Genomic DNA, 24462 nt, shown 5'->3' with positions numbered 1-24462 from the left:
TCCATCTTAGGATCAAGGGAGATCAGAAAAGCCCATGGGAGTTGGTGGTGGTTTAGTTGCTAAGTCATGTCCAACTCTTGTGATCTCATGGACCATGGCCCACCAGGCTCTTCTGTTCATGGAACTCTCCAGGCAAGAATACTAGAGTGGGTTGTTATTCCCTCCTCCAGGGGACCTTCCTGACCCAAGGACTGAACCCTGTCTCCTGCATCTCCTGCAACTGCAGGTGGATTCTTTACCCACTGAGGCCTACCAGGGTTTAAATTCCAGCAGCAGCATTTTCCAGCTCCATGGGGAAAGTTTTAAACCTCCCTGTATCCTCATAAGTCAAAAAGGTTGATACCAGCACCTTAACAGTGGCGTTGTCTGAGGATTCCATGAGTTTAGCCATGTGCAAGTACAATGTCTGGCAAAGAACAATGATGCAATATATGCTAGAAGTTCTTGTCAATAATACCACAAAATCATAAAATCTAACATAACCATTATTCTATTTATGTAGCTATTGTTAATAATACCACAAATACAATCCACTCTAATAGAATCATGTCTTGGAATTGTTTAGAACCGAGATTTGAAGCAACTCTACAGTTTAGCTAGAATGTGGATAAATGGAACACTGCAGTAGAAATGGAGAATTTGTGTATGAGCCATGATGCTCATGGCACATTCAGAGGACCAACTGCAAATTAGTCACTAGAATAACTCATCGTTGACTTCAGTGTGACCTTGAGCTGCCGAGTCCCTCAGGTGTACCCAGTTGAGGTTTAAACACTGAGGGTTAAACAGACCTGAGTCTGTTTCAGGGAAGGATCTTTTAAGGTAAAATTTTCATTCCACACCTGCTTCTTCCTCGCTGGACTTAACAACTGATGCTAAAACTGCTTTTCTGGAAAAACTGGAGCTTGCCCTACTTGACAGGTATTTCCCATAACCTTAAAGGGTTCCCAAACACTGTGAGTGAACTCATAGGAATCCTTCCTGCAGAGCCCAGAGAACAGAAGGCAGGTCTATTTTTACCCCCATCCCTGGAGAAGCCTCAACTCTGCTGGTGAATTTCTATCTGCGCCGCTCTCTGGCAAGGTGGCTACAGACAAACTTGCAAAGAATTATTTCTGTTAGGAGGTTAAACTTTCTATGCAGAGGAGCTGAAATAGCCCCATTAGCAGGCAGAGCCCAGGACGGAGCTCAGCAAGCAGATGGGCATGGTGACCAGGGAAGTACAGCATGGTCACATCACCCCACCAAGATCTCATTTCCTACATGCTGACCCCAGCAGGGGATCAGGACACTGACCCCTACGCAGCCATGAGTGGGGACTGGAGTCTCCCCAACCTGCATTTCAACCCCCAGCACTGAGAAGTGTCCTGAAAAGGGACATCAGGAAAGTTCCCTTCCAGAAACTGCATAATACAAGATTTCATCCCCAAATATCTCTCTGCTCACATGTGTAACCCACACCCTCATGCATGGAGGAGGTTTGAAGCGAGCTGATGGCACCTCTGGTCCTGCCAGGCATTTGGATGAAGATGCCCGGGTATGATAGGACATGCTTGTTGTTGCCAGTTCGGGCCCTCTGTTGTGGCATTCATAGAACCTCAATGCACCTTGAGGCCATGGAGATGCTGGGACAATTCCCTGAAGAGAAAGCATGGGACCACTCAGGTGGTCCTACCCTTAAACAAACAGCCACGGGAGGAGGGGGCAGAAAACTGCATGCTGGGCACTGTCCTCATGTGAGACTCACTAAAACCTATGTGGACAGCCCCCACGAGTGTCCTGGCTTAGAGATGGAGACCGTGTATCTCAGAGATGTTAGGTGGCTTTTCAAATAAGGCACAGTTAGAAAGAAGCCAGGCCAGCTGAAGACAGCAAGTTGAAACCATTCAGCTCCTAGGTTCCCCATCCATGTCCTCCCCCAGGCCCCTGTCCACCTCTCCTCTGCCCCTCAGGGAGGCTCAGAGCTGAAATTTGCAGCCTGGGGGAGCTTCTCTGGTCTGCACTGATGTCCCCTGGGCAGCTCTCAGCATCTCAGCCACATGGGAGACTCAAGCATAACAAGGAAACCAAAGCGGTCACCCTGCCCCCAGAACCACAGGACATGTAACCTCATACCTGATCAGCGGCTGCTGCAGGGCCACCAGGGCGGCGTGGATGGTCACCGAGATCACCGACAGGTGGAAATAGTCGAACATGACGGGCACCTGGTGATGCAGGCCTCTCCGGGGGTGGAAGTGCAGGCCCAGCACACGGCTGCTGATCACGGGGACCCCGGCCATGTCCCTCAGCCTGCAAGGGAGGGGAGTGATTTACGTGAGTGGTGGTGGCGCATCCCTGCCTCCAGGAGAGTCCCATGGCAACCTTGCCCACACACAAACACTGTGCACCCATTGGCTTATCCAATCCCTCCCTGCAAATAACTCTGCCAGGTAAAAACTTTTTTGCCATGATGGAAAAATGAAGCAACCGAGGCTCAGAGATGGAAAGCAACCCCCGGGACCTCACACAGCTGCTATGTGGCAGAGCTGGGCTCACACTCTGCTATCACGGATGCCGAGCTCACCTTGCAGTGATGAAAAGATGCCCAGATGCTTTCCCAGGCTCAACAGTGAAGCCCTCCTGGACTCCAATGTCCCAGCGTGCTCTTGTGTTTCCCCCATGGGCCCCCAGCACAGCACTTCCTTGCTACCACTGTGTTTTCTGCAAGAGTCCTACCTCTTAAAGGCAAGAACTGTGACTAATTCACTGTTGAATCCCTAACACCAAACACAGAATTGGGCACACATCAGAAATCAGTCAGATATTTGTTTATCAAAAGGGATATGTGACTGAATGAATAAATGACCTCCGAAGAGCAATCGAGTCTGATCAGTTTCATCCAGGATTCCCCATACCTCCTCTCTCGTGTTTTGTAACTGATGGAGACAGAATTCAGTTATTTGGGGGGGGGGGTCTCAATATAGGAAAGGACTGAACTGCCTTCAATCTTTCCCACCCTAAGGCTGGGAAAGATTGAGGGCAAGAGGAGAAGGCGGGTGACAGAGGGTGAGATGGTTGGATGGCATCACTGACTTAATGGACAGGAGTCTGAGCAAACTTCAGGAGAGAGGAAGGACAGGGAAGCTTGGTGTGCTGCAGCCGATGGGGCTGCAAAGAGTCAGACACAACTGAGCGAAAGAACAACAAAACGACAAGGTGGGAGAAAACAGAGATGAACTGGATGGCATTGAGAAGAAAATCAAACAAACACAAAACAGAGAAAGGGCCCTGGTGTTTAACTGGAGGGGAAGAGATGGCGTGAAGAGCCGTGTGTGTCCAGCTGAGGTCTTTCATGTGTAGCCTCAAGGACTGAGCCTGAGAGCAACTAAGGGAAGGCACACAGGGGTGACCTGTCCCTTGAAGTAAAGAGGAATGTCCTGATAGGCAGGACTGCCCAGGACAGGGTGGGATCTGTCGGGGAGAAGTGAGGCCCCCATCCCTGTGCAAGCACACGCTCATGGCTCTTGGTAGAGCAGCAGTTTCAAATGCAAGGTCAGGCTAGAGCAGGTTTCCCAGCCTCAGTGATACAGACCCTTGGGAGCTGAACAATGCTCTGCTGGCGAGTGGGGTGCAATCTATGCATCATGGGATGTTTAGGACTGTCCCTGGATCCCACCCACTAGAAGCCAGGAGCACCCACCCCCTGCCCAGAGTGACAATCAAAAATGTCCCCAGAGGGCCCTCCTGGCCATCCAGTGGTTAAGACTCTGAGCTCCCAATGCAGGGGCATGGGTTTGGGTTCGATCCCTGCTCAGGGAACTAAGGTCTTGCATCCACGCTGTATGGCACAGCCAAAAAATTAAAATGTGAAAAAAAAATTTAATAATGAGAAAATGTCTCCAGATTTGGCCAAATTCCCCTGGGGGACACAATCATCCCATCCACACTGAGAACCACTGGACAGGGTGGACATTCAGAGCCCTTGCGCCCCTGACATCACCTGGCATGCTCCTCCGTTTTGATCCTGCTCAGGCCTAAATGGATCCAAAAGAAGCTGACTGCCTGGGTCATGTTTCAAAGCCTGAAGTCTACCCCCAGGATGTAATAGAGATGCTTTGTCATTCCTAAACCCAATTTATGAAAATTAAAAAATATGGCATTTTCAAGTCCTGCCTGGCCTCTGGCTTCCTGTTCCTCTTAGCTAATCTTATACTCCAAGGAAACACTCGGCTCTGATGGTTATTAAGTACTTTGTGCTATAGGGAGGAAGTGACCCACGGAAACTTGCGCCACACACATCTAGGAAGCCACAGAGAGGAAGACGACACTGATCCCTGGGCCACGCGCTTGGCCCGGCTTGGATATTCCCTCTCTTTATCCTCATAACAGACCTGTGAGGTACAGAACCGGTAATGAAGCCTGTCTTATAAACGAGACTACTGAGATTTAGAAAACTGCCGGAATGTACCCAGTGTCTCATGGTCAATGAGCTCAGAGCCCATTGCTGTGTTACATTTGCTTTGGGCCAGTCCCCGGCACGCACGTAGCCTCTCTGTTAACTACTATTCTGATGGTAATAAGGCACGTTTATTGTATCTCGCATACCTGATCATTTCCCACCCTGGAGGGCTGGGTAGGGGAAGACTTCTAGGCTGAGTTTAGGATCAATGACAAGGTTCTGTGATCCAGTGGAAATGTGTGCCAGGGAGATATGGATGCACACCTCTGAAGGAAGAGGCGTAAGAATATAGATCAGGGGGTCCTAATGAAATTAATAAAGTGAGTGAATGATAGAAATCCTAGATTGTTGAGAAGGAACATGAGAACAATACAGACAAGGACTTCACTTCTGAGTTTATAGCTTAGAAAGAAGGCCAGCTTCATATGGGGCTTCTGAGTTCCACATGGTGCTAGAACAATAAGTCCTGGGGATGGGGTGAGGAAGGTAAGATTTCTCAAGCATCCACAACCCCTCCAAAAGGTAAGCAGAAGTGATGAGAGAAGCAGGTGGCCAGAAGGGCTTGGGGTGCAGATAAAGACAAGCGTGAGGAATCTGTGATGCTGAGCACAGATCCAGTGGCAGGCCCATGGACAGATCCTCCTGCCAGCCAAGCCATGAGGCATTACCATCTACATACACATCAGCAGGTGTCTATTCTCAAAGCAGAGACACAGTCAGGTTTCTAACATTTTAGAAATGGTCCCTCTGATTCAACACCCCATGTTATGAAAACTCCCTTAACAATCAGACACATCTCAGGGATGGGACAGTCCTTAAGAAAGGAAGCAAAGCTCTAACAGGGACTCTGAAATTTGAAGGGTTTGGGAATTGTTCCACTGGCATCAGCCCCTTGGCCACCTGATCTATTCCCCACTGGAGAAGGCGAAGCACTTGCTGAAGAGGTTGTGGAGTTCAGAAGCGAGGATTAATTTGCATCAAGTGGTCAGACTGTGCTGACATTGTGCTAATAAAACCAATGGAAAAGAAGCACCTCCATCTTCACCTTAAGCCTAATCAGGGGAGTCTTCAAGGGGGCATGCCCTGTGTCCCCTAGAATAGAAGGAACACAGGTCCTGGTGCCTGACGTATCCTGCAAAGGTCCTCAGGAAAGAAGCTGAGGGTAGCTGGGAAGGCCAAAGAAGAGTGAACCGCAATGGGGTGGGAGTCCCCACCAGCGTGAGATGAGGATGAAAGTGCTGTGGTCATTATCCAAGAGCCAGATGTGAAGTCCCCAGAGAAGAATCTGCCAAAAGAGCTTCTGGCAAGGAGTGAACAACCCAACCATAAGAGGCATCATTATTTCAAAGAACTGCAGGGGTTGGAGGAGAGGGGAACCAGCTAAAGGGCCTAGCTCCAAGGAGTCACAAGCACACCCCGAGAGTAGATAAAGCAGTGATCCAGCATCTACCCTGTGAAGCGTCCTGCCTGCAACTGAACCCATGAAGCATGACTCCCAGCGCCATCTGCAATATCCTCCCTCGTCTCTGTGCCTGACCCTGAGAGGCCCACACAACCCGGGCGGAAGGAAACAGGAAGCTGTAAAAGAGGCTCCACAAACCCTTTTGCTACAGTGGGAGTTTCCCACCCTGAGAAATCTCGGAGCTGGGGTGCAGTGGAGCCAAGAGGCAGTGCCGATCCCAATAATCATTGGGATCATTCCCCATTGGGAATGGACTTTTTCATACCTGAAAAAAGAACTATTTATGACATGAAAGAACAGGCTGTGACATGACTGTTTCACCCCTAGGGTAGAAGGAAGAGGCCACAGAACAAGCTTAAAGGAAGCAGTTATGAGAAAAAGGAGGGTTGATTCCTTACTGAATCAGTAGGTTATACATCAGTGGATTTTCAGAGTTGAAACATAAGAGCAAAAATTCAGTGTAAAGATGAGGATCCAGGCAGAATCTCCTCTGAGGCAGAAGGGGCCTTGAGGTTTATAGGCTTATAGGGTCAATCATCGGAGAAGGCAATGGCACCCCACTCCAGTACTCTTGCCTGGAAAATCCCATGGATGGAGGAGCCTGGTGAGCTGCAGTTCATGGGGTCACTAAGAGTAGGACACAACTGAGTGACTTCACTTTCACTCTTCGCTTTCATGCATTGGAGAAGGAAATGGCAACCCACTCCAGTGTTCTTGCCTTGAGAATCCCAGGGACAGGGAAGCCTGGTTGGGCTGCTGTCTATGGGGTCACACAGAGTTGTACATGACTGAAGCGACTTAGCAGCAGCAGCAGCAGCAGGGTCAATCATCTAAAGACCTAATTAATACTGCATTGCAAGTGTATGGGGGTGAGTGCTGGAGATAAGAAGGTGCTAGTGAATAAAGCTGGGAAGTCAGGAGTTGTCGGTGTCTGCAGCCACTGAGCAAGCTGCCTAAAAGGCACGCCGCTTGAAATGACCACATAGATATTGCTTGTCCACGTTTCTTCAGCTGATCAGGAACCAGGTTTCTAAGCGAGGTTCTGAGGTTCATGGCTATCAAGATACCCTAGAGCTGGAGAAGGGCTGAGCAGAGGGAATTGTACCATCACGCTTGAAGGATTCCAAGGACACTCACTGTTGTTCACTGTCCGTAAAGTGCAAATCCACCTTGAGCTGGAAATCGACTTCACTTACCGCTTCTTCCACCTGGAAGAGAAACAACGTTTAAGGATTGCAGGAGTCAGATCTGGTTGAGAGAAAACACTGAGGTGGTCAATTTCCCAAAGTTAAATAATAATAATAATAAGCTCATTGCAAAATAAATATCATTTATGTGTAAAGCAGAATTTCCATGTTCTATGGAATTCTGGTGGCACAGGGCGTCCATATTACATGGAAAATGGAAGGGATTTATGCAGTCAGATTTCAGGAAAAGTCAGTTTACAGGAAAATAAATGTTAAGTCAGTTTTCTAGCTTGCAGGACTGTTGAGAAACTTATTTCCCAAAGAGATTTGATCTGGAATCTTCAGAAGCAGAGGTGAAGGGTTCTTTGGCACCTGCTTTGGAAAGGTGAAAGCAGGGAATTTCCACAGAGGAAACCCCACTTGGCTAGAGATGGGAAAATGATGGAGGTGGCATTACTTGTGGTGCCTTCGAGGGGCTGGCACTATCCTTCAGGTTCAGAGAAGGAAATAAAGTCACTTCCCAAGGCAACTCAGCTTCACAAGAAAGCGGACCCTGCACTTTTGTCTTGCAATCCATTACATGTAGCCTTTTATGCTTTCAGACACTTCAGCATTTCACATCCTACCTGTGACTGTTTCCATTCTCAGCTTTTAAAACACCGTATTCTTTGACTAGCACGGGAACCTATTTGTTCTACTTGCCAACTTCTCACGCACACCTAAAAGATGGTGACCCCAGGAGTCACTTGCTAAAAACCAGATCTCACTGATGCCCCCATTCAGGAAACCCAGGTGAGTACCACATGCCTGGGACAGGGGTCACCTCCTCCTCACCCTCAGGCCGGATGGGACCATTCTCCTCCATGAACCGCAAAACCATGTTATTGTTGTTTTCTATCTTAGCATTCAATGCTTCCTATAAAATCGTCTCAGCTTTATAACTTTGGGGTTACAAGCCCATGAGACAAATATCAGGTTGGCCAAGAAGTTCATAACATGGTACATAAAAACCCAAACGAACTTTCTAGCCAACCCAATATTAACTTCTCAATGGACATGAATTTGAGCAGACTCCAGGAGATAGGGGAGGACGGAGGAGACTGGAGTGCTGCAATCCATGGGTTTGCCAAGAGTCAGACATGACTTAGCGACTGAACAACAACAATGTTAGCTGCGGACACCTTCTGTTTAGTCCTCATCACATTTCTTACTGTGTTTTGAACAAGCAGAAAACACTTAGGAATCAGGCAGTTTTCACATTTCCATCGCAGGTTTCCAGCTTCTGAAAAAACAATCCCCGGATCTGGCCACGCTGAGCTGGCATTCAGAAGCTCCACTTGGCTCAGGGGACTCACTGAGAAACTCCATCTGCCTGTGGCTAAACCCCTCTGGCCACTTTCTTGCCTAGTGTCCCCTGTAATCTGATATCATTAAGGGACAGACTAGGCTTAATCCATTCTGGATCCACAGCTCCAGGAAAAATGCCCCCCATGTGAAGAGCATTCATGAATAAATGTGTTTCTTCTCCACCCCCACCTCTAGATTCTGTTTCTTTACAAGAGTGCCCTCATTCTGCAGGGATGGAAGTCTCCTACCCAAAAGCCTCTTCGGAAGCATGTTCCTGGTTAAGCATAACTTAGGCAGAGACATATGGATGAAATTTATCTTTAGCTTCCCAGGGTTTTAAAATTTGTGAAAAAAAAATCTAAGCATTTCAAAGTTCACATTTTGCTGAATCTGAGAGCTATGAATAACTTCCTCTCTTAGCTTTGTTTTGCATAATCATGCACCCCGCTTTATACACAAAACCCAAGCAACTCAGCCTCTTGTCACCAGCCCCTGGGGAGTGAGACTGGCAAAACCAGCCCTCCTAACCACCTCGGAGCACGCATTTGTCTACTGAACAAAAATTCACTGTAGGCTCCAGTTTTAAACTTGCTGCAAGGCTCTTTGGAGCAAAGAGAGAAATTTAGGAGCAGGATCAGCTGTCACTAGATGGAGCCTGGCTATGACTTCACTGAGGTCCCAATACATCTTTAATTGCAAGATGCTCCAGAAGGCAGTCACTAGTTTCTTGAACCATTCACTTCTCTCATTTCTTCATTACCTGCCTCTCTCTCCAAATACACACTCTCACATGCGCACACACACACACACACACACACACACACAAACTTGCTCTTCCATTGCCCTGCCTTATTCTGGTTAAAGAGATGGCTTCCTTTCAAGGGTGTTTTTTTTGTTTAATTGAAGAAGAGCTGACTTACAATGTTAATTTCTGCTACTTAGCAAAGTGATTCAGTCATGTGTGTGTGTATATATATATAAAATATGTGTGTGTATATATGCATAATATATAAAGAACATAAAAACGTTTTAAAAGAATGTTATAGTACATACATATATGTTAAAGAATATGTAAGTACAATATAAGTAAAAACTATAAAAAAGAATGTATATACGTATACATTCTTTTTTTACATTTTTTTCATTACAGTTTATCATAGCTTATTGAAATAGTTCTCTGTGCTATACAGCAGGACCTTGTGGTTTATCCACCCTATATATAGTAGCTTGCATCTGTTAATGCCAACCTCCCAGGTGGGTGACTTGCTACTGTTTTATACTGTAATAGAAACAATAACCTAGCCAGGATTTACAGAAGGGTTACTCTGTAGTGACACTATATAGGACACATACCACTGCCATACACTATCTTATTTAATGTGGGAATAACTGAAATAAGACATATTTTCCCCAGTTACAAATGAAGAAATTGAGACTCAGTGTAGGAAAGTCACTTCCAAGGCTTAACTAGTTAGTGGGTCCAAAGTCCAGATTTAGTCAAGGGTTTCTCACTTTTTCAGTCTTCTCCCTCAGCCTAACCTGTGTTGTGGGTTGTACAGTTTAAGGTAACTGATTTCAACTCCACTTATAATAGTAATTCTTGTGTCTTCTCTTCCCTTATGAACCTCTTTTCTGAGCTGTACCACAGCTGAGGGGATAAGAAAGCAGCTTTGGAAGCCAAGTTACATGGGTGCAGATCTTGCTCTGTCTTTTAGCATCTGTGTGACCTTGGGCCAACCAACCTAAGTTTGTTTTTCATCTGTAAATTGGGGGTAAAATGATTATGCTTACACTCCTTGCCTACATGCTAAGTTGCTAAGTCGTTCTGATTCTTTTGCAACCCCATGGACTGTAGCCCACCAGGCTCCTCTGTCCCTGGGATTCTGCAAGCAGGAATACTGGAGTGGGTTGCCATGTCCTCCTCCAGGGGATCTTCCCAACCCAAAGGTTGAACCCGAGTCTCCAGTGGCTCCTGTACTGCAGGCAGATTCTTTACCACTGTGCCCACTCAGCGGGGAAGCCCACTCTTACTCCATAGATCACTGCTTTTGTGTAACTACGCAAGAAAAAGCACATAAAAGTGTGTGAAGAAAGGCCATTCTGCACTTACCGTAGCACATTGTGTGCTGCCTGTGTCAGCACTGCATACGCCTACTGCTCACACCCAGGACTGTGTGCATGTGTGACCATGAACTCTGGCCTCCTGGCCATACGCAATGCTTTGGCTACCATAAACAGACACTCCCTAGAGCTAACACATCCATTCCAGAGATACAGCTTTTATGAACATATCTAATTAACTCTAATTGTCACTCATCCAGATGCAATGATTAATGATAACACTGTTTGCTGCCATAAAGATTAACCCCAACACAATAATAAATTATTAGCTAGTAAAGATAAGTGACTTTCCACACAGAAGAAAACACAGTGTTCCATAGGAACAACGTCTTGTACAAAATGAACACAGGACTAAGTGCTGGCAAACATGCCCCGTTCATGCTCAGAACTTGGCTTGTGGCGACCTCATGTGATCTCAACTCGAGTGTTGAGTGCAAACCTTGAAAAGATTTGAACTCATAGGGGCAGGAAAGAGAGTCTGATGGAATTCAAATGGAATAATGACTGAGAGACCTGAGTCATGTCCAAAACCTAGCCTCCAATCATAACCATTCTGTCCATGAAGCTCTCTGAGATCAATGTGCCAAAGGACAATGGCCCATGAGAAGTCAAGTGACCTTCTCTTAGTAGAATTCGGGGAAGCTGAGCTTGGGCATTCAGCCTAACCGGGAGTCCCTGAGCCCCCAAAACCACCTCTAGTTATCTTTGCCTAAATGGCCTGTACCCACCAGAGTCCAGGAAAGAAGTAGATGATGGCTTCAGTTCATTAAACAGAGTTGATTTACAAAGGTGTGGGGAGAACGTAAAGAAAGCAACCAGTGATGATGGTTGGGTACCTTGGGGTTTAGTAACGGCAGGATTCCTCACCACCTTCCCATCCCTACCTCAGGGCCTCTGTTCTAGTGGCACCCTCTCCAGGGATGCCTGGCTCCAAGGCCTCTGGGCTTTGACTCATACTGTTCCCCCTGTATGGGATGCCCTTCATCTTTCTCTTAGTCTGAGGAAGTCTTAGTCCTGGCATCTCAAAGCCGGCTTCGTTGTGAAGGCATCAATGTCTCCCTGCAGAGTTCCCCTCCATCCTCCGTGCCCTGTGCTCATCTGCAGATACAGTGGCACATGCATCTCAGCTACTAGTTGCTGTTCAGTCGCTAAGTCGTGTCTGACTCTGCAACCCATGGACGGCGGCACGCTAGGCTCCTCTGTCCTTCGCTGTCACTTGGAGATTGCTCAAATTCATGTCCATTGAGTCAGTGATGCTATCTAACCATCTCATCCTCCCCTACCCCTTTCTCCTTTTGCCTTCAGTCTTTCCCAACTCAGGAGTTTTTCCAATAAGTCAGCTCTTCACTTTAGGTGGCCAAAGTATTGGACTTTCAGCTTCAGCATCAGTCCTTCCCATGAATATTCAGGGTTGATTCCCCTTAGGATTGACTGGTTTGATCTCCTTGCAGTCTAAGGGACTCTCAAGAGTCTTTCCAGCTACCAGTGCCTGTCTGTATGTCTTTTTTCTGATGAAGCATCCATCCTTTGAGGGAGTACTCCTGGTGCCTTCTTCAGGCTTTCTCATCATCTGAGGGCCTGCCCCACATCCCTTCACAAAGTAGGTACTCAGCAAACACTTGCTGATTGACCCACTGACAGAGACCCAGCAAGTTAGTCAACAGGATTCACTTGGTACATGAAACAAGCAAGTAAATGAACAAAAGAATGAGTACAAAACTGGCTAAATCAGGAAGTGCAGGAATGCTCTAAAATCCCAAGTCCTGATCTGTCAGATTTCAGAACCAACCCAGAGCATCTTCTTTGCACCCCATTCTCCTAGCAATGGGGCTTCCCAGGTGGCACAGTGGTAAATAAATCACCTGCCAATAAAGGAAACATAAGAGACATGGGTTTGATCCCTGGGTCAGGAAGATTCCCCTGGAGGAGGGCATGGCAACCCACTCCAGTATTCTTGCCTGGAGAATCCCATGGACAGAGGAGCCTGGCAGACTACAGTCCATACGGTTGCAAAGAGTCAGCGTAACTGAAGCGACTTGGCAGGCTCCTAGCAATGGGTACAAAAGGCACAGGAGGACTCAGCACTTGTGGCTGGTGGTAGGCTCAGGACTTACCCTTTCACCGTCTAAGAGCAGATGAGCTCGGAAGATCACGGCATCATTGATGGGCACCTCCTCGTTCCTGTATAAGATCTGGAAGACCCGGCTGCGCAAGGTGCTGTCGTGGACGCAAGCTGAGTGTGGGCTGCTGCTGTCTACAAAACAAGAACCGGTAGAAGCCCATGAACTCCCGTCCTGCCCTGGATCCTCAGCCTTTTGGGCTATCAGTCCAGCTCAAGGAAAGCAGTGGCCCCAAACTGCATTTCAATTCCCAAAGACCAAGGTCTACAGATGAACACGACTCCATCATGGAAGATTTATGGTCACCAAATGTCAGAAAGAACATTGTTCAATCCTTTGTAAGTCGTGAGATCTTAGCAAAATCACTTGCCATCACATGGGCAACGCTCCTTGGCTGGACAGTGAAAGTGAGAAAGTGTTAGTGGCTCAGTTGTGTCCAACTCTGTGCAACCCTATGGACAGCAACCTGCCAGGCTCCTCTGCCCATGGAATTCTCCAGGCAAGAATATTGGAGTGGGCTGCCATTCCCTTCTCCAGGGGATCTTCTCAATGCTGGGATCAAACTTGGGTCTCTCACATTGCAGGCAAATTCTTTACCATCTGAGTCACCAGGGAAGCCCCTGGCTAGAAATTAGTACCTGTGAAATTCTTCTCTTGCTTACACACCCCTTCCTCCATAATGTCTTCCTTAATCCCCCTCTCCAAGAGATAATAACACAGAGATAAAGACAGAAATTGCCCTCCCTTCTCCAGAGATGCCCTAGTGCCCACAGAATCTCTCTCTCCTGAAAATGTGGCTTACATACCACACAAGATATGAAGGATAATCTGTCTTTCATTTTAGATAAATGTGTTAATTCTCATTATACTAGATATCCAGTTTATTAAGGAATCTGTTCAACTTCATGTCCTCTGATACATTCTGTGCATGCATGCTCAATCGTGTCCGACTCTTGGCGATCCTATACAAGCTCCTCTGTCCATGACCCTATACAGGCTCCTCTGTCTATGACCCTACACAGGCTACTCTGTTCATGGGATTCCCAGGCAAGAATACTAGAATGGGTTCTAAATGTACCCTAATCCCTAAACACTGACTCAGAGTTAAGTTGAATTTCAGGATCTTCCTGTGTCCATTGATCAGAATTACTATGGAGAGAAAAATAGGTGAATTCCTCCAAATCACTTAAACTGCACAGTTAGAAAAATCTAGAAATCTTCTAAAATCAATAATATTAATATTTATATAAAGTAATCATTATGCATTCATAATAATGGCCAAACAAGTGGTATTTTACAGCTTCCAACATATTTTTTAAATGTGTTTCTTTCCTTAGTCCTTACAGAAAATTGCTAGGGTAAGTCCTCATCACAGATGAAGAGACCAAGGTGCAAAGAGGAGGAGGCAGGTGTCCCGTCGGTTGCTACAGGAGAAGGTGCTGTGTGGACCCATTCTCAGGTCTATGTATAACATCCGGGAAGAGAAGTCTCCGGTGAATGAGCAAAATGCTCCCATTTCAGACTTCCCTGGTGGCACAGTGGGTGGGAGTCTGCCTGCCAATGCAGGGGGCACAGGCTCGGCCCCTGGCCCGGGAGCATTCCACATGCCACGGAGCAACGGGGCCCGCGTGCCACAACTACTGAGCCCACGCTGTAGAGCCCAAGCGCCGCGATTATCGAGCCTGCTGCAGCTACTGGAGCCAGCACACCCAGAGCCTGTGCTCTGCACCAAGAGAAGCCACCCCAATAAGAAGCCTGCGCACCGCAATGCAGAGCAGCCTCCGCTCACCACAACTGAAGCCCGTGCAGCAACAAAGACTCAGTGCAACCCAAAATGAATAAATGCCTAATTTTTAAACACACCCGTTTCCTAGCAAAAGGTAAGCTCTCTTGAGAAACAACTAATGTGACTGCCAGAGGAAGCAAGAAAATGTTTTTAAAAATGAGCTCAACCAGCAAGGGGAAACAGCTTGAGTGCCTTGTGCAATGTCCCCAGCTGGCTCAAACTGTCCCTCAGAAACAGGGACACACGGTCACGGCCGCCACCCCATGCGCAGTGACGCTGCACACCTGCCTTGTTGCTTCAGAGGAGGGAGAAAAAAAGAAATGTAAAATCCCAGGTTGTTTCCACGGCCGCTCAGATTGGCACTTCATCATGAAGGAAATAAAATTACTGGCTCAATGCAGCCCTATTTAGACCTGTTGGATTCAAATTGATGTGGTTTTTAAACAGAAATGATCCTTGTGTGCAAGTGCCTTTCTGTTTTTATTTGCTGCACCAGACCTTTCTCTATCACTGTCAAGGCCAGGTTGATCTATAAGTCAGACTGACATCATGCCCAAGGATGGATGGAGTAAATACTCTGAAGGTCAGAGCAATGCAGAGCCGTCTAATACCTGGAGGGACAGCCAGCAAAACAGTTCAATCACTTGCCTTCTTGGGCGAGTGACATCATTCCTTGTAAGAGCAGCTTTCCATGTGAAAAATGGGCATCTCCACACATTGACCTTCTGTGATCAGTGTAGACCAAAGAGGATAAAATAAATCAAGATCTGAAGACCAGGCACGTGGCTGACATGCAAAATACAGGAGGATGATTTTTCAATTGTGTTTCGAGAAAAGTCGTAGCACCTTTCTGTTGAATGCATTTCCAATGGCTACATACGTGAGACTGAGCTCCTCTGATTTTTCAGCAGATTGACAAACAGGACTTAGCAGTATTTACAGGAGACCCTCACATCCCAAGATGCCCCATTAAGCCCAGGATGAGGCATTTCTGATGCCCTGTGGGACCTGTGGCATTTTCTCATCACTAGTAACCAGGGCATAAACAAGTGCCTCCTTGCCAAGGAAGGTTCACTGATCACAAGGCACCCTCTGGGCTTGTGGGCATCACTGTGACAGTGCCTGCCAGCTTTGTTCCCACCAGGATTCTCCCTTCTTCGACAATGACAACCCACACTTGGACACCTTGCTCATTATCCTGGCTCCCTCTTCCTGACTTTCTGCAAGGCCACTTCCTGAATTTTCTATGATTGGCTCTCTTGCTAGTTCACAGAACCTTCCTTGGCAGACAGAGGGTGCTCGTTCACACCCGGTGCTCTGCACCCTCTCATGCACCAGGTACTGGGCACCCAGAGGTGAAGGTGGTGCCCGCTCTCTCTGTGCTGAAAGACCTTGTTCAGACTTTGGGAGGCTGCCCCTTCCCAGCTGCTGGGTAAAAGTCACTTTTCTATTTCAACTGTTTTTTGTTGTTGTTGAAATGATGCTCATTTCCTCTTTCCACAGTTTAATATTTTTTACATTAGTGAAAAGAACATGTCTTGGCATATCCCAAGTGTTATTTCAAATATTCTGACTCACTTTTTTCTTAATTCTGTTGGAATATAGTTGATTTACAATAGTGTGTTAGTTTCAGGTGTACAGTAAAGTGATTCTGTTATACATATACATATATTCATCTTTTTCAGATTCTTTTCCCATATAGATTAGTACAGAATATTGAGTTCCTCATGCTATAACAGTAGGTCTCACTGGTTATCCATTCTATATATAGTAGTGAATATTAATCCCAGGCTCCTAATTTATCCCTCCCAGCCATGTTTGACCTTTGTTAACCATAAGTTTGTTTTCGAAATTTGTGTTTATGTTTTATAAATAAGTGCATTTGCCTCATTTTAATTAGATTCTATATATAAATGATTTTATATGATGTTTGTCTTTCTCTGACTTATTTCACTATTGCCAAGTCACAGAAGCAACCTAGATGGCCATCAACAGAGGAATGGATAAAGAAGATGTGGTACAAATATACAATGGAATATTTCACGCATGTTCAGTCAGGTTCAACTCTTTGCATCTCCATGGACTGGGCCTACCAGGTTCCTCTGTCCATGGGATTTTCCCACCAACAATATTAGATTAGGTTGCCTTTTCCTCCTCCAAGGAATATCCCTGAGCCAGAGATCAAAGCCTCATCTCCTGCATTGCAGGTGGATTCTCTACCTCTGAACCACCAGAGAAACCACAAAGGAATATTACTCAGCCATAAAAAAGGATGAAACGATGCTGTTTGCAGCAACATGGAAAGACCTAGAGGTTATCTTTAGACTGCTTTTTGCATATTTGGTGACCAGACCACTGGTCCAATGAGAAGATGTAGCTTAGAGTCTTCCCAAATATGTGTCTCATTTTTTACATGTCAGGATCAATATCATGGATGAGGATATACAAGGAGAGTTAGAACTTTGAGGGAAAACAAGATTGATGGAAAGAAGGTGGGTGGATCAAGAGAAGGGAACAGAAGGGAGGGGAGACGAGTAGAAACAAGTGAGCAGGTAGATGAAGGAGAGGAGCTTTCCAATGACTCCCACTGTCCAAAGGAAATAGTTCAATCTGGAACTTCAAACCAGAAAGCAAGAGTAAAACACTTTTGGGTTCTGCTATTTCTTTTCCCCAAAAATGAGTGATATCAATACTTTGCATATTTATGTGCCTCTAAATGCCTACAACTCAAACAACCACCTTCCCTCCGCGGAGATCTCCCTCCAGCCCCACATGGCTCCGAGAGCACAGATTACGAAGCACAGGTGCTGCTGATCTGGCAGAGACCCTCTGTCCCAGAGTCCAAGCCAGGATGCTCTCAAGGGCACTGGCTTGTAGCCTGAGCTCCCTCTCCCATTCCAAGCAGATGGCCATGACTCTGCGTGCACACAGGAGCCCCCCAGAGAATCAGGTCTGTGCTAAGCAGTCAAAACTCTGGGGGAAACCCTCCCAACCCTCCAGGCCTGACGATGTCTGGGTGAGGTCTAGGCTATTTGAAAACAAAGATGCTAAGAAGTTGTCATGATATTTCTTGTAACCCAGGACACATTCATGTGGGACAACTTTCCAGAATATTAGAGTTCAGGGAAGTTGTAAAAGCCAAGTCCGATTATGAACAATTCAAGGTTATGAACAACTCAAGGTCATGACCTTGAATTTTTTATGGCTTAGAACAGGCTCTCCTTCAGTAAAGCAAACAGAGATGTTCTAGGCTCACCCCTGCTACTTTCTTGCTGTGTGGCCTCAGGCAGGACAGTAAACAGGAGCTTAAATGAGGCAAAAGTCATGCCCTGCTTATTTGACACAATCAGTGTCAGGTCCAGATGAGACGAGGATTAAAGAAGTGTGTGTTTAACTGTGAAATTCTCAAAACCCAACAGATTTCCTGGTATTATGAAGATGACAAGGATGATGACTCTTTACATTAGATTATTTGCTGGCCATTTCTAGGAACAGGAAGAACAGAAAGTCCCTTCTTTATAATAAGGGATATAATAATAATATAAAATAACCCTGAAGCCAAGCTTCGTTATTGTTTCCAACCGTTTCAAAGAACAGGCAGAAGAAAAAAGCCGCCTGAACCAGATGGTCACTGTTTCTCCAGAGAATAAGATACTCTCACTTGACCTTGAGGATGAGAGTTCTTCACTTCCTTTGGAGGGACTCAGGATCATAGGGCTATGTTACACTGTGGTTGTTGCTGTTCAGTCACTAAGCGTGCCCAAGTCTGCAGCTCGCCAGGCTTCCCTATCCTTCACTATTTCCCAGTTAGGGCTTCCCTCATAGCTCAGAAGGTAAAGAATCTGCCTTCACTGCAGGTGACTTGGGTTTGATCCCTGGGTCGGGAAGATACCCTGGAGAAGGAAATGGCAACACAGTTCAGTAGTTTTGCTTAGAAAATCCCATGGACAGAGGAGCCTGGTGGGCTACAGTCCATGGGTTTGCAAAGAGTCAGACACGACTGAGCAATTCACACACACAGAGTTTGCTCAGACTCATGTCCATTGAGGAGATGATGCCATCCAACCACTCATCCTCTGTCAGCCCCTTCTCCTCCTGCCCTCACATCCTCAGCAGCAAATGTCATGGCGACTCCAAATCGTGTGTTTCTTTTCATTCTTTCATTTCTGAGCTTATTTACTCATTAACTATGTAACTAAATGACCCCACAGGCAATGCTAGACATAATGCCAGTTACTGATCATGGTACACCAACAGTAAGGAATGGTCTGCAATGTTTAATGCAATATTTTCCAACTTCTTTTTTCTCTCATCACACTTATGTTACTCCATCACAAAATCCCAACTCGTTACCCACTTCTGTTTTGCAGAAAAAGAACTGAAGTCCTAGCATGATGGAACAGCGGGGCTTGAGTGTTATATCCAAACAAATATTCACCGAGTCCATCAATCAATTAGTTATCAATGAGGGCGGGGATGAAGAGGGATGGCTTTTGGAAGGTTCCCTACATTGAGTGTAGCTCAGTTCCCAGGACACTTGACTCCAATCTTAGTCTGCAAGAAAACTCAAGTTTCAAAGCAGAGATTGTGGCCTGGCAGAAATCCATCCCTGCAGAAGGAGAGTGACCAAACCAAAGAATACAGGAAAAAAACAATACACTTAAATTGCTGAAAATGAACAAGGGCTGCTGATGTAATTTAGCCATGAGCATCCTCCCATCAACACTGAGTGGGCTTAATGACTTAATTATAAACCCTTGTCACCTACCTATTAGAATGAGCCCAGAAAGGCCAGCACTTGATAACACTTTATTAGCCAATAACGTGTGTTGCTATGTAATTTCAGAAGTAAAAGACCAGCGGGTCACCTCTAACACACTCCAATCACCCAGTGGTTTCCCTGCTGGGCTTCCTTCTGATCCGTCCTAACCCTCTGCAGTCTCAGGTGTTTCCATTTGTATTCTAATTAGAGCCCAGTCCATGGCCTTGTCCCTCTCACTTTTGTAAAGACAAGAAATGGAAAGAGTTCCAAGATGCGGATTTTCTCAGGCCACTGTCACGTGTACCTCACACACCTGTTAACAGGAGTGTACCTGGTCTGCAACTGGGTTTCCTCCCCCTGTGATGGGGGATGGGTGCTCAAGGGTAGGGAGGGTTGAATACCCAGATTACTGTGCAGAGAGTCATGTTAACAGGCACTCGGAGAGAAGGCAGAGCTTCGCTGGTAACTCAGTCGGTAAAGATTCTGCAGTGCAGGAGACCTGGGTTTGATCCCTGGGTTGCGAAGATCCCCTGGAGAAGGAAATGGCAACCCCCTCCAGTATTCTTGCCTAAAGAATCCTAAGGACAGAGGAGCCTTGTGGGCCACAGTCCATGGGGTCACAAGGGTCAGACACGACTGAGCGACTAAGCCACCATGGGAGAGATGGCAGTGAATACACCACTGGATGGGGGAGGAGGGTATTGCTGATACGATGATAAAACATTATCCAGAAAGGAATTCCAGCAGCTTCTAGCAGAACTCTTGGGGTAGTGGGAGGGAGACCCCCTAATTGTTTCTTTTTCGTTTGGATCTTTATTATGATCAGATGGACAAATGTCTCATTGCATTTCATAATATCTGAACTGTTCTTGTCTTTTTTTGGCTGTGAGGCTCATGAGATCTTAGCTCCCTGACCAGGGATCAAACCCATGTCCCCCACATTGGAGACGTGGAGTCTTAACCACCGGACCATCAGGGAAGTCCCCTCAACTGTTTCTTGATGCTGGGAAGAGAGTGGGCTTGGACCAGGGCAGTGGGTGATGCCTGGAAAGACAGAGCATCGGGGATCTCCCTGTTGACTTGCTGGGAGTCCTTCGGTGAGATGTTAGCTCTCCCAGCCTTAGTTCCTTCACAGACAAAAGATGATAATAAAGATCTGACTCAACAGGGTGGACAGATGAAGACTCCTTATTTCACCCCACTTGCCTGCTGACTGAAAGTAGCTAAGTTCATGCTTTCCCTCTCATCCCCCAACTCCCCCTAGGAATCTCCTGCTTCTCCTGCCCCTCCTGTCTCTGGGTTGTAACCTCCCTCCAGGTCTCACTGTTTCCAAGATTTTATATGGCACTCATTGGAAAAGACCCTGATGCTGGAAAAGACTGAGGGCAAAAGAAGTGGATGGCAGACGATGAGATGGTAAGATAGCATCACTGACCCAATGGACTTAGTTTGAGACAACTCCAGGAGATGGTGGAGGACAGAGGAGCCGGTGTGCTGCAGTCCATGGGTCTCCAAAGAGTCAGACATGACTCAGCAATTAAACAATCCAAGACAAAACAATATGCCACCTACAAGCTCAGGGCCCTCAAATGTCTGACTCCAGCTCCATTGCTCTCTCAAGCAGACCTGATCCCTTGCTCACTTGACATTATTCCTCTGGTGTTAAATCCACACCATAAACTTACATAATCCAATACAGAGCCTTCAGATGGTTGTGTTTCCCGCATGTGTCCCTTACCCAAAAACTTAACCACAAAGAGTAACACACTTCCTACTCTTCATCGATTCCTCTGCCTCCCTCAGCCTTGTATCCAATCTTGCACAAATCCTGCGAGTTTGCATTCAAAATGTGGTTCTGATGAACCCATTCTGGGTCACTTCATAATTTTTTCTCAATAGACAACATGGAAAACTTTATTTCTACTTCTACTATTACTACTCTTCAGTTGATTACTGTAAAATCTCAACCAGACTTCATCAAACCCCATCGCACTTGAAATAAAATCTAAATTATTTACTATGGTGGAACCGGCCTTAAGTGAACACTTTGGAGGCTTGCAGTCCAGGTAAGGGTTTACGCAGCACAGAAGCAACTCTTTTCCTGGTGTCCAAGTTGGGCAAATATTTATAAAACGCATGACTGACCAAGGCTGAGGGATCCAATTCCTGAGAACTTGGCAGCCGTGTTTCATAAACATTTGTGGACATGAACTAGATCTGGGCTCCAGCAGCTGGGTCCCAGAAGCTGGCTCTGTTTCCTGCTCTGTCCTCATGATGACCTGTCACCCACACCTACCCTGCTCCCTTACAAACAGCCGGCACTAAGTCTGCCTGAAACATACAGCCTGGGGTTTTCTGAGAAGAGTAGAAGCAAAGCTCCCTCTTCTAACTCTGAATCCCATACTGGTAGAAAGTCATCAGGAGACCCAGCAAATGGGAGGCAAAGAACCCTGTTTATGTGCTTCAGTCTTGACCGAGCCATCTGTCTCAGCCATATGCTTCGCAAGGAGAACTAAGTATAGCACAATTGCAGCTAATCAAATATTTGTAAGAGCTGCAGCGTCCCCGCCCAGCCATGGTCCTGGCGTGTTCCAGGGAGCGCGGAGCCCTTCTCCAGCCCAAGGTGACCTGGTCCTTGATGGGAGACCATGGATGGAAGGGGCAGTTGAGATTTACTAGGAAAATATCAGGGCGTCCCCGGAGGCACTGCTCAGTAGATAAGAATGGGTGGTCACTCCGCCTTTCTTTTCCATAGACATTGAAGTTCCCTCCAAAAGACCAGCTCCAGGGCTATGGCTGAGCCAAGACTGACCAGTCCAGCAAGCTCTCTGAAGCCTCAGGCCTCAACTCTCTCCAAGGGTTGACCCCACCACAGTCCCCCGCCTAAGTTGTGAATGAGTGGAGCTACCCCCAAGTCATGTAAGGATGTGAGAGCTGGACTATAAAGAAAGCTGAGTGCCAAAGAATTGATGCTTTTGAACTGTGGTGTTGGGGAAGACTCTTGGACTGCAAGGAGATCCAACCAGTCCACCCTAAAGGAAATCAGTCCTGAATATTCACTGGAAGGACTGATGCTGAAACTGAAACTCCAATCCTTTGGCCACCTGATGAGAAGAACTTACTCACTGGAAAAGACCTTTATGCTGGCAAAGATTGAAGGCAAAAGGAGAAGGGGGTGACAGAGGATGAGATGGTTGGATGGCATCACTGACTTGATGGACATGAGTTTGAGCAAGCTCCGGGAGCTGGTGATGGACAGGAAAGCCTGGCGTGCTGCAGTCCATGGGATCACAAAGAGTCAGATACAACTGAGAGACTGAACTGATCTGAACCCCCCAGTCAAGGCCATTCTCACCTGGACTCTCCTCCGATGCCTCACCCTCCTTGCTTAGACTCCTGCCTCCTGTGTGTTAGGGCATGGACCCTGTCCGTTTGACAGGTACCAACTGATCAGAATGCACTCCAGGCACAGTGAGGAGCAGTGTCCTGCAGGCCATCTGCTGTGCCAGGCACAAAGCCTTTATTCATGGGCCACGGACTACAGGGATGCCAGGGTCTGGGCGAGGGGCCAGGCTAACCGGCCAGGGAAGGGGCAGCTTAGAAATTGGAGGGCAGTGGCTGCTCTGACAACTGCTCCTACCAGATGCATTGGCTGAACACATCCCCTGGTTAACACGAGCACGGCATCTCCATACCATGTGGGGGGTCAGCCCAGCCTTCCTGTTGAGACCAGGCCCTGCAGCTAGAGGCATTTTCCTTCTTGATTTCTCAGGCTGTTGTTGCCTCAGTCCTTTTCCTTCTAAACTCAGTGTCAGCCCAGAGACACCTGAGAGCCTGTCCTCCAGGACATAGATGGTCTTGCAGCTTCTGTTCATCAGCATCTTTTCTTTCAGCTGTGCATTGGCACCAAGAGCCCTCGTATGCGTGAGGACATAGAAGCCGAGTCTGTGTGACTGGGAATGACCCCAGGGCCAGCTCTCCTCTCTCCGGCTCAAAACATCTCCATCACTAGATACCCCAGGCGCCAGGCCTCTAGGAAGGAGCATGGCATAAAAGGCACAAAACTACTCTCTTTTAAGTGAATTGATAGCCTGGATCTCATCTCAAAACCCTGTGTCTCTTCGCAAATGTCACCTCTTCATGGAGATTTTCACTTTCAGTGTAGTTACAAGCAGCCCAGGCTCTGACATCAGATCTGCATTCACGTTCACACTCTCCATTCACTTGCCTTTAAAAAAAAAATTCTTTTAAAAAATGTACTGAATTATAGCATATAGCTGTTGTGTGTTTAGCTATGAAGTTGTGTCCAACTCTTTGCGACCCCATGGATTATAGCTTGCCAGGCTTCTCTGTCCATGGGATTTCCCAGGCAAGAATACTAGAGTGGGTTGCTACTTCCTCCTCCAGTAGTGTATAGTATATACTGCATTATAGGTTATTACAAGACAGTGGGTATAATTCCTTGTGCTATACTATATGTTTCTTATTTATTTTATACACAGTAGCCTATGTATGTTAAATGCAAACCCATATCTTGTCCGTCCTCCCTTCCCTCTTCCCTCTGTCTTCTAAATGTGAGTCTGTTTCTGCTTATTTGTTTGTATCATTATTTTAGACTCCACGTCTAAGTCATATCATACAGTATTTGTTTTCGTCTGTCTGACAAATTTTATGAAGGACAATATTCCCTGGGTCCATCCACATTGCTGCTAATGGCAGAATTTCATTCTTTTTTATGGCTGAATAATATTCCATTATCGCTCTATATATACATATTTTTTTTTCTTCATCCATTCATTTGCTGAGGAATACTTAGGTTGCTTCCATATGTTGGCTGTTGTAAATAGTACTGCTATGAACACAGGTGTGCAGGCATCTCTCCAAATTAGCATTTTTCAGTTTTTCTGATTATATACCCACCTGCAAATTATTTTTGCTTTTTAAGCCTAATGTTCTTCATGTATAAACTAACCATGAAAATCTCTTCTTCTAAAGCGTTATGGTGAAAGTTAAATAAGACGGTGACTGGGTCATTATTTGTATTAACAAGACACTTTATCCTTCCACATTCACACCTTTGTTGTGCATATCCCACCTTCTGTTTCATTCAACTTGGCACCGCCTCATCCTCACCCACATGCAGGTAGAGCATTTGCCTGGCTACCCCCAAAGGTAGACTGAGTCCTCACTGAGGAAGGCAAATTTTTCTTTTTTTGTCTGAGCCACTATCCTAAGTCCG

At 46.5% G+C, this 24462-nt stretch overlaps 1 protein-coding gene across 5 annotated transcripts in view; it reads right to left on the bottom strand.

Moving 5' to 3' along the window:
• FAM135B (family with sequence similarity 135 member B) overlaps positions 1-24462 on the bottom strand; it is a 263682-nt gene that overhangs the window by 81357 nt on the left and 157863 nt on the right. For all 5 annotated transcript variants that reach the window (XM_061438529.1, XM_061438527.1, XM_061438530.1 and 2 more), the window contains exons 4-6: positions 12670-12809; positions 7038-7108; positions 2116-2289 (exon numbers count right to left, since the gene is read on the bottom strand). In XM_061438529.1, coding sequence (XP_061294513.1) covers positions 2116-2289; positions 7038-7108; positions 12670-12809 — 385 coding nt within the window. The remainder of the gene's footprint in view (positions 1-2115; positions 2290-7037; positions 7109-12669; positions 12810-24462) is intronic.

Source organism: Bos javanicus, chromosome 14, assembly GCF_032452875.1.
Source record: "Bos javanicus breed banteng chromosome 14, ARS-OSU_banteng_1.0, whole genome shotgun sequence".
Lineage (NCBI taxonomy): Eukaryota > Metazoa > Chordata > Mammalia > Artiodactyla > Bovidae > Bos > Bos javanicus.
Note: the sequence above shows the minus strand (reverse complement) of the source record. Positions and strands in the feature narration are given on the sequence as shown.